Source organism: Colobus angolensis, unplaced genomic scaffold (genome assembly GCF_000951035.1).
Source record: "Colobus angolensis palliatus isolate OR3802 unplaced genomic scaffold, Cang.pa_1.0 Scaffold43, whole genome shotgun sequence".
Classification (NCBI taxonomy): Eukaryota; Metazoa; Chordata; class Mammalia; order Primates; family Cercopithecidae; genus Colobus; species Colobus angolensis.
The window spans coordinates 525,921-535,879 of NW_012117710.1; the positions used below are offsets into that span (position 1 = coordinate 525,921).

The 9,959-nt window shown below is 54.8% G+C and overlaps 1 protein-coding gene across 1 annotated transcript in view; it reads left to right on the forward strand.

Annotated features, from left to right (window-relative positions):
• The window catches only part of LOC105522467 (chitin-binding lectin 1-like), a gene marked incomplete at its 5' end in the record, with an annotated part of 13,703 nt that extends 6,434 nt beyond the window's left edge, over nucleotides 1-7,269 (forward strand). Inside the window, 2 exon segments of the mRNA XM_011956991.1 lie at nucleotides 6,799-6,945; nucleotides 7,228-7,269. Coding sequence (XP_011812381.1) covers nucleotides 6,799-6,945; nucleotides 7,228-7,269 — 189 coding nt within the window.
• Nucleotides 7,270-9,959: the final 2,690 nt, after the last annotated feature.

Genomic DNA, 9,959 nt, shown 5'->3' on the forward strand with positions numbered 1-9,959 from the left:
CTGCCTCCCTGTCCCCCTGACTCCCTCCCACCCACACCTCCCTGTCCCTCCGACTCCTTCCCACCCACGCCTCTGCCTCCCTGTCCCGACTCCATGCTGTGTGGGCTACTGTTCTGTCCCCACCTCAGCATCACCCTGTCACAAATGTTATGACTTTTTAATAAGCCTCAGTACCAGACAACCCCAGTTCCTGCCCCGATCTTTGTCCTTCAAGAGTGATTTAGCTATTCCCAGTTCTTTGACTTTCAACATACATTTTACAATCAGTTTTCCATGAACCACCACAAGCAGTTGCAGAAGTCTGGCTATGGAATACGTGACACGCGTGAATTCCTCTGGAGAGAGTTGACATCTTGATAACTTGGGACTTCTCGGTTCATGAACACAGTTATTTACGGAACCATTCATTTGAATCTTCTCAAATGTCTCTCAGCCATGTTTTCTTTACATCAGCTTCCTCTATAAAAATCTTATACATTGTTTGTTCTTCCTAGTATTTAATAGGTTCAGGCTTTTGTAAATGACGTCTTTTCTAAATTTCGCTTTGTCTCTGGCATATGAAGCAAAACAGCTGATTTTTCTTTTTTGTCTATTGACTTTGTCTCCAGCAAACTTCTCAGATGTCCTACTGATTTAATAATTTACCCTGGTGCTCTTCAGCTCTTTGCACACACATAACCGTATCCTCAGTGACTGTCAGGCATTGTATTTCTTCCTTTCCAATCTTGTTAGCTTTCATTTCCTTTTCCTGCCTCGGCCCGGACCTGCAGAACGTCACTGGCGAAATGGTGCCAGAACACATCCCTCCTTGGTCCCGGTATCAAAGCAAAGGCTTCCGAGGGTGTTTCTGCTGTGGGTGTTTGTACAGACCGTTTATCAGGTTAGCAGGTGCTGCTGTTCCTACTTGAACTATCTTTTTCCTGAATGGACGCCGACTTTTATCAAACATTGTTTTCTCATTTATTGAACTGACGGTGAGATTTTCCCTTAAACCTGTTGGTGTGGAGGATTCTATTTGCTGCCGTTGTGACGTTCAACCCCTTTTAGTCCTGGGACAGACGCGGCAGCCACGAGGTGCGATCCTGTCCACGCACTCAGCCGTCGGGCCTTGTTGCGGTCTTTTACAGGCTGTTATCTCCCTTCGGTGTCAAGGGCCTCTCGCCTCCCTGAGATGCGATGGAGAATGCTTGCTTCATTGCTGTTCTCTTCACAGGTTAAAGGTAGTGTTATTTGTTTCTTGAATATATTGATAAAAATCACCAGTGAGGGCATTTGAGCTGGGAATTTGTTTGTTTTGAGACAGGGTCTTGCTCTGTCACCCAGGCTGGAGTGCAGTGGTGCAATCATAGCTCACTGCAGCTCTGACCTCCCAGGCTCAGGTGATCGTCCCACCTCAGCCTCCCGAGTAGCTGGGACCACAGGCAGGCACCACCACATTCAGCTAATTTTTAAACTTTTTTGGAGAGATGAGGTCTCACTATGTTGCCCACGCTGGTCTGAAACTCTGGGCTCAAGAGATCCCCTCGCTTGGCGTCCTGAGTAGCTGGGATTATAGATGCACGCCACCGCACCCAGCTACATTTTGTAGATACAGGGTCTCACTATGTTGCTCAGGCTGGGCTCGATCTCCTGGCCTCAAATGATCCTCCTGCCTCGGCCTCCCAAAGTGCTGGGATCACGGGCACGAGCCGCTGCACCCAGCCCGGCTGCCCCCTTTCCTTGGCGGGAAGACTCTCAGGCATTGCTGGCGTGGGAGCAGCTGACACGTGCACTTCGAATAACTGTTCGGTAACATCCACTCGGGCCCCGAAGCCACGTGCGGCTGCCGGCAGGATCCTGAGACGCACCAGAGACTGAGTTCATGCATCTGCCCAGGACACGCACAAGCACGCACACCTGCTATACTGGTGACTGCAAGGAGCTGGAGACCACGCAAACACGTCTGCAGGGGAGCGGATCAGGGCACAGAACATGCCCTGGATGGGCCTCGCAGACATGACAAGGAGGGAGAGAAGCTGGAAGCAAAAGAGTGCACGTGTGAGATTTCAGTTATGGGCTGAAGAGCAAGTGAAACTCACCGAGGGAGGCAGCAGCTGGCAAGCCTGGGACCTGGGGGTCCCAGAGAGTCAGACCCACAGCTACACAGAGGCTGCACGGACAGGAGCTGCAGGAGGCAGCCTGTGGCATCCTGGGAAGGTTCTGTGTCTTGTAAAAAAAATTATTTGATCTGGGCCGGGCACGGGGGCTCACACCTGTAATCCCAACACTTTGGGAGGCCGAGGCAGGTGGATCATGAGGTCAGGAGTTCAAGACCAGCCTGACCAAGATGGTGAAACCCCATCTCTACCAAAAATACCAAAATTAGCTGGGCATGGTGGCGGGTGCTTGTAATCCCAGCTACTCGGGAGGCTGAGGCAGAGAACTGCTTGAACCTGGGAGGCGGAGGTTGCAGTGAGCTGAGATGGTGCCACGGCAGTCCGGCCTGGGCGACAGAGCAAGACTCCTTCTCAAAATAAACAAATAAATAAATAAATAAACAAATAAATAAATAAAATTCATTGATCTGTGCACTTCATATTAGCTCACATCACATCACACACTGTGTTGTACGGCAATGAAAAGAACAGACATGATCCAACTACACTGCAAAGATGCCCCCTCCCCACTGTCACCACTGCTGGATGCTGGCTGTTCTCTCTGGATTCTGTTCCTTGACAAGCCTGTGTGTGGGGTGGGAGGCCACCACCCACGATGGCTTCAGATCCTCTTAGGCCTCGACGTGTCACAGGCAATTGTCTGATTTGCACAGGGGTGTACCACCACCAAAGTCAGGCCACGTGCCTCCTTCACATGGAGTCTTTCTGGTGAGCTGTTCCAAGTCGGTCACCGAACTCAAAGCTGGACACGTATGACCTCCCTCCGCCTCTTCAGAGGTCCGAAAGGATCATACACCCATTTCACAGCTGAGGCCGCTGAGGCTTCCAGACAAGCCACTGACCCCGGGCCGAGAAGAGAAACGCCTGGGCCTCCTCCTGCTGACTCAGCCCCTCTGACCCCAGCAGTCCTTAGAGAACCACACGGATCCTCAAAGAGACACCTCCTGAGCTGCACATCTGGTGGGTCACTGGTCTCATCACCTGCTCCCTGCACTTTCTGTTTCTGCAAAGGGTCTCTGGTCCTTTGCCTCTTTACTTACTGGGATCTCAGTGTTGTTGCTGTTTGTGGTTGTTTTGGGGTTTTTGTTTTTGTTTTTTTTTGTTTTTTTGAGACAGAGTCTCGCTCTGTCATCCAGGCTGGAGTGCAATGGCGCGATCTCGGCTCACTGCAACCTCCGCCTCCTGGGTTCACGCCATTCTCCTGCCTCAGCCTCCTGAGCAGCTGGGACTACAGGCTCCCACGACCAGGCCCAGCTAATTTTTTTTTTTTTTGTAGAGATGGGTTTCCACCATGTTGACCAGGCTGGTCTCGAACTCCTGACCTCGTGATCCACCCGCCTCGGCCTCCCAAAGGGCTGGGATTATAGGCTTGAGCCACCACACCCTGGCCAGTGTTGTTGTTTTGTTATCATCAATTTGCATATGTCTTCATGTCATTAAAATGCAAATTCCTTGCCATAGTTGTTGCAGATGTGGTACCCATTTAGCTTGCCTTTTCCCTTGATACACAAAAGGTTTCCGTTTCCACTTAGATAAATGTTTATTGGAACATACTAAACGCAGAAAAAAATCCGCGGGTGCCGAAGTGAGGCTCCCATTCGTTTTGGTGGAATCCTGACCCTTCCACAGCTCGACAGCTTCGAGGCCAGCTCTGCCGCTTGGTGGTACCAGGGCTTGTGAGTCTCAGTCTCTGTGAGCCTCAGTTCTCTCATCTGAAAAATGGGCACGAATTCCCGGATGCCGCTGGTTGTTTAGGGATTCACTGAGATAAAGAGGGCAAGGCAGTGTCTTCCTCATGCAGGCCCTCCAGCGGCCGGGGGCCACGCCAACGTGTGTTTTGGGGTTGACACGTACTAACTGCACACGTGTGGGGGTACAGAGCGATGTTTGGACTCATGTATGCAAAGCGTAATGATCAAATCAGGGAGACGGGCGAATCCAGCCCCTCTGACATTGTCCTGTCTTCGTGTTGTGAACATTCAAAGTCCTCCCTTCTAGCTTCAAAAATACACAATAAATTATCATTAACTGGAGTCACCCTGCAGTCCCGTCGAACCCTCACATTCATTCCTCCTGTCTCACTGTAATTGTGCCTCCATTAACCAGCGTCTCCCCCGCACTCCCCCCGGCCGGCCTCGCATAACCACTGTGCTCCTCTCTCCTTCTACGAGCTCAACGCTTTTAGCTTCCACACGTGAGTGAGGACCGGTGGCATTTCTCTTCCTGTGCCTGATTTATTTCATGTGGTGGAAAGTCCTCGGGGCTCCTCCGTGTTGCCTAGAGTAACAGGATTTTACTCTTTCTTACGGCGGAATAGTAACTGTCCTGTGTGCACAGATCACATTCCCCTAACCCCTTCCTCTGCTGACAGACGTGCGTTTATTCCACATCCTGGTTGCGGGGACTCGTGCTGCAGTGAACAGAGGGTGCAGATAACTTAATCGTGTGCCGATTTCCTTTCTCTCGGACAAATACCCAGTCCCAGGACTGCGGGATCACGTGGTGGTCCTGTGTTTAGCTTTTTGAGGAAGCTCCATACTTCCTCACCGTGTTTCACCGTGGCTGTTACTAGTTTACATGCCCCCATCTGTGTATGAGAGCTCCCCTGTCTCCACATCCTCACCCGCGTGGTTTTTTGTTTTGTGTTTTGGTTTTTTGTTTGTCCTTTTGGTAATAGCCATTCTGACTGGGACAAGATAGTGTCTCATTGTGGTTTTGATTTGCGTTTCTCTGGTGATTAGTGAAGTTGAGCATTTTTTCATATACTGTCTCTCAGCATATACAAAAACCTACTCAAAATAGGTTACAGACTGAAATGTAAAACCCAAAACGATAAAACTACAAGAAGAAAAACATTAGGAAAACACTTCGGGACATTGTTCTGGGCAGAGATTTTATGACCCAGACTTCAAAATCACAGGCAACAAAACCAAAAATAGCCAAATGGGGCTACATCAAACTGAGACGCTTCTGCAAAAGGCCAAGGAAACGGTCGGCAGAGGGAAGAGGCAGCCGCAGAAGGGGAGAAAATATTTGAACACTATTCATCTGACAAGTGACAAATATCCAGAATCTACAAAGAACTGAAGCAATTCAACAGCAAAAAAAAAAAAAAAAACCACACCAGTAATTTGATTGAAAAGCAGGCAAAGGATCTAAAGAGACATTTCTCAAAAGAAGACACACAAATCACCCTGACATTTAAAACAATTCCTGGACCTCACCCAGCCAGGTTCTCCAACCTGAGCACCTTCAGAATCACGGGCAGGGCTTGCCAAGGCCCGGAATTAGCATTTGCAGTGGTTCCAGGTGACACTCACACTGTTGGTCTGGAGGTCATGTCTTGAGAACATCGCCTTCTCCAGAGAAGAGACCTGGAAGTTAGTCTTGTAAAGTCGCACGAATGATTGTGTCACCCACACACCTGCCTGGGGCCTTGGGGGCTGGAGTGGAAGGTGCAGAGGTTGCTCCAAAAGGAGGAGGCGGGAGGGCACTTCTGCGGGGGGCAGGGGGTGCAGCACCTGCACAAGCGGGGCAGCAGAGTGTCTGCAAACAGGACCCCCCATCCAGACTGCAGCCTGGGGAGGAGGGAGGGGTCCCTGACAGGCCTCAGGCCACTATGCCCACCGCAGGCTGGTGGTGTGAGCCGTCATCCATCGATGATGGTTGAGAAAGCCTCTGCAGCTCTAAGGCCACCTCCTGTCACCCAGGCATGGGAGAAAGGGCCTGAGGCTGAAGACCCCAGCCTGCTCACCGAGGGAAACCCCAGTCCCAGCCCCTTCCGGAAGGCATGGACTGCCTAGAGCCCAGCCTGGTCAGCCTGCTGAGCTAAGAGGATCTGGTGAGTTTAAAGTCAACCATACTTCTCTGGGCTCTGTAGATGGGTTGTCAGACGTGAGAAACTCTTGGTTGGGGTGGCTACTAGACAGGCCCTCATGAAGAAAGGGTCTGTGGACATCAGCTCCTTGAACAGGTGGGGAAACTGAGGCCCAGAGAGGGACGGGCCTGCCCAAGGCATGGAAGGAGTTGCTCAGATCTGAGCCAGGGCCAGACGCCCCTGGTGTGCTCTTCTTCCCGCTGCCACGTGGAACAGATCACAGCGTCCACCCGACCCAGCGTCCCCCAAGGACCCCAGCTCACAGCACAGGTTCTCGGAGTGTGGCTCAAAGACACCCACAGTCGGCCAGGCACAGTGGCTCATGCCTGTAAATCCCAGCACTTTGGGAGGCCAAGGCGGGTGGATCACGAGGTCAGGAGATTGAGACCAGCCTGGGCAACACGGTGAAATCCCGTCTCTACTAAAAGTTCCAAAAAATTAGCTGGGCGCTGTGGTGGACACCTGCAATCCCAGGTCCTCGGGAGGCTGAGGCAGGAGAATCACTTGAACCCGGGAGGTGGAGGTTGCAGTGAGCCGAGATCGCGCCACTGCACTCCAGCCTGGGTGACAGAGCAAGACCCCATCTCAAAAAAATAAGAAGACCCCCACATTTAGCAGCAACAGTGGGGGCTGCCAGGCCCACCATGGCTTATCAAATCAAAGCCCACAACAGCCTCTTCTGTGGGTGCTCAGAACAGTTGTCCCAAGTGACCCCACTTCTCCAGGGTCCACCTGACCTTGATCTGGTCTGCCCACCGGCCACAGAAGCCTGGTGTCTCCCCAGAAGTGGGCATCCTGGACTTCACCAGGAGGATGGAGAGAGGAGAATGCATTGGAGCCCCAGCAGCCATCGGGGGTGGACAAGCCTTCCTGGGGCCGCAGCACAGAGCCCTGCCTGGACCACAGTGTCTGGTGACCAGCAGCGTCTACTAATGTCCCACTGAGTGCCCCGCATCTGTGGCTGGAGCACACCCTCCCACGCCTGCTGTGGTCCCAGGCCAGCTGCTCCTGAATCTCATTGGCTGCTCAGGGACACGATGTGGCTTTATTCACCTGGGTGCTGTTTCAGCATCCACAGGCCCTGTGTACCGTAAGCCTGGAGTCACCCCCACCCCAGGGAGTCCCCAGGGAGCCCCAAGCCCAGATCCCTTCCCTCTTCTCGGATTCCTGTGGTGACAACCTCTCCTCCTGCAGGCACTGGGTCTGGCCGCGACTGCGTCCTCCCAGAGGCTGTGAAGGGACACGTTGTGTGGCGCGGTGGCTCCTTAACCCATTGTCACGGAAGGGGGAACAGGCGCCTGGGTAGCAGACGGCTTCGGGAGGGGCACGGGGCATTCCTGGACAAGAGCAGACATGGGCCTCGGCGGCCAGGAAGCCGCCCCAGCCGAATTCCGGATGTGGGTCCCGGCACATGCCTGGTCTTGTGGGACAGGGGGCCCCTCCCGGTGCTGACAGCCCAGCCCCCCAGGGCAGCCTCTCCGGGCCGCAGGTGGCCTCTCGGAGGCGGAAGATCAGTCCCTCGGGGCTGGGAAGATGGGTCACATTCCTGGGTCCCACCACGCACCCTGCGTGCTGGGCCCCAGGGAATGGATCATGGCAATCGAGCCCTTAGACAGGGGCTGACCAAGGCTCAAATCTGCTGTGGCCAGACGCTTGGTGTGCGTCCACGGTGCTGAGGCCCTGGGCCCCAGGCTGGCTGCAGAGGCGAACGACGCAGCCTGCCTGGCGCTACAGACGGGCCGCCTACCCTGGTGGTGCCACCAAGGCCACTCAGGCTGCTCCACAGCTGCCAAGTCCCCGACGGGCACTTTATGGCACATTATCTCACCTGTGCCCCACAACAACCCGGCCAGGTGGGAATTCCGCGCCCATTAAACAGATAAGGAACCGGGATTCAGAGAGGCCAGCGCGGCCCCAGGTCCCGCAGGTTGTAAAGCAAGGACTGGACCCAGCCCAGGCCCACCTGACTCTGAGCCCACCCGATGCTCTGGCACAGGCCCACACCCTGTTAATAAAATGTAATAAATAGACTCTTTGTTTCAAATAAAATGTTTTTAAAAGCAAGGCAGCCAAGCTGGGCCCAGGTAACAAGCAGAGGGAGGAGGCCTCAGCGGCGGACTCAGCCCAGGCCTGGTCTCTCCACTCCCACCACTAGCTGCCAGGCTGTGCCTGTGGGCGCTGGAGCCCCACGGCAGACGCTTCGCAGACTCTGTCGAGGGCCAGGTGAGCCCTAGGGCGGAGCTGACAGCCGAGGGTGCTCCGTGGCTCGGTGCGCTGGCCCTGACTCACGAATACCATGCTGCATCCTACGGGAAGCCACGTCACAGCCTCCGTCCTGCAGGGCAAAGGGGGCTGCCCCGAGGGCATCGGGAGAGGCTGCTGCGGGCAAAGATGGCCGGTGATCTTCTAGGTTACTGGGTCCAGGAAGCAGGAAAGGGCCCAGAGACACTCTCAGTTCTTCTAGAAGGCCCTGGGGGATTTGACTTCTAACCACAATGCGTGCGTCCAGGTGTATTACCTCATTCCTTGGCTTTCTGCTACAGACAGACTGACCCGGCCGGCTGGGTTGCCTCCTACCAGTCACGGCTGTCAGGTGCAGACCGTTATCTCATAAAACCCAAGGCAGCCTATGAGATGGACCTGGGTGAACACGGGGGCTGTGGCCACATGAGGGCCCACCTCGGACATGAAAGGCGTCTGGTCAGGGCCATGCTTCCATTTCCCTCCTGTGGACTTTGTTTCCCCCACTGAACATCCATTTCCCAGAGGGCAGGGACTGACCCTTAGACTTCTCCCAACACCTGAAGGGCCCAGCACACAGTAGGCACTCAACACACCCAAAGGGCCCAGCACACAGTAGGCACTCAACACACCCAAAGGGCCCAGCACACAGTAGGTGTCCAACACCCCCAAAGGGCCCAGCGCACAGTAGGCACTCAACACACCCAAAGGGCCCAGCACACAGTAGCATCCAACACACCCAAGAGGCCCAGTGCACAGTAGGCTCTCAACACACCTGAGGGGCCCAGCGCACAGTAGGCACTCAACACAACCAAAGCGCCCAGCGCACAGTAGGTGCTCAACACTCCCAAAGGACCCAGCGCACAGTAGGCACCCAACACACTCAAAGGGCCCAGCACACAGTAGGTGCTCAACACACCCAGAGGACCCAGCGCACAGTAGGCACCCAACACACCCAAACAGTCCAGCATACAGTAGGCCTCCAACGCACTCGAGGGGCTCAGCGCACAGTAGGTGCTCAACACTCCCAGAGGACCCAGCGCACAGTAGGCACCCAACACACCCAAACAGTCCAGCATACAGTAGGCCTCCAACGCACTCGAGGGGCTCAGCGCACAGTAGGTGCCCAAGACAAAAGGAGACATCAGGACGGCTGGTGGTGTTGCCTGGGGCAGGTGGCTGCACAGGGCCTGTCAGGGGATGGAGAGTGACAGTCCTGTGGGAGCAAAGGTCAAGGGCGCTGAGCTCTCCCCGTCCTCCGTGTCCTGAGTCACCCACACCCTCCCTGCCAGGTGTCTGGAGGGCAAAGCGCCAAGGCCAGCAGCTCAGTCGAAACCATGAGTCCCTTGTTCTTTGGGTGGCTCCGCCAGCTGAGCCTGTTTCCTCCCCTGTGAAATGGGTGCAGGGACCTCACAGGGTCACTGAGGGAAGTCAGTTCACAGAGCTGTACATCACGATGCTGGTCTCCTGGGGAGGTCGTCCCTCCATGTGTTCCCAAGAGCCTCCCTTCTGAGCCCTGTTACCAGGAGGATGCAGAGGTGGGGTGGTGGTGGGCGACCCTCACTCTCCTCCTCCCTGGTGGGTGGTGACACCCTCTCTCCTCCTCCCTGGTGGGGGGACCCCCTCTCTCCTCCTCCCTGGTGGGGGCTATTCCTCTCTCCTCTCTGGTTGGGGGGACCCCCTCT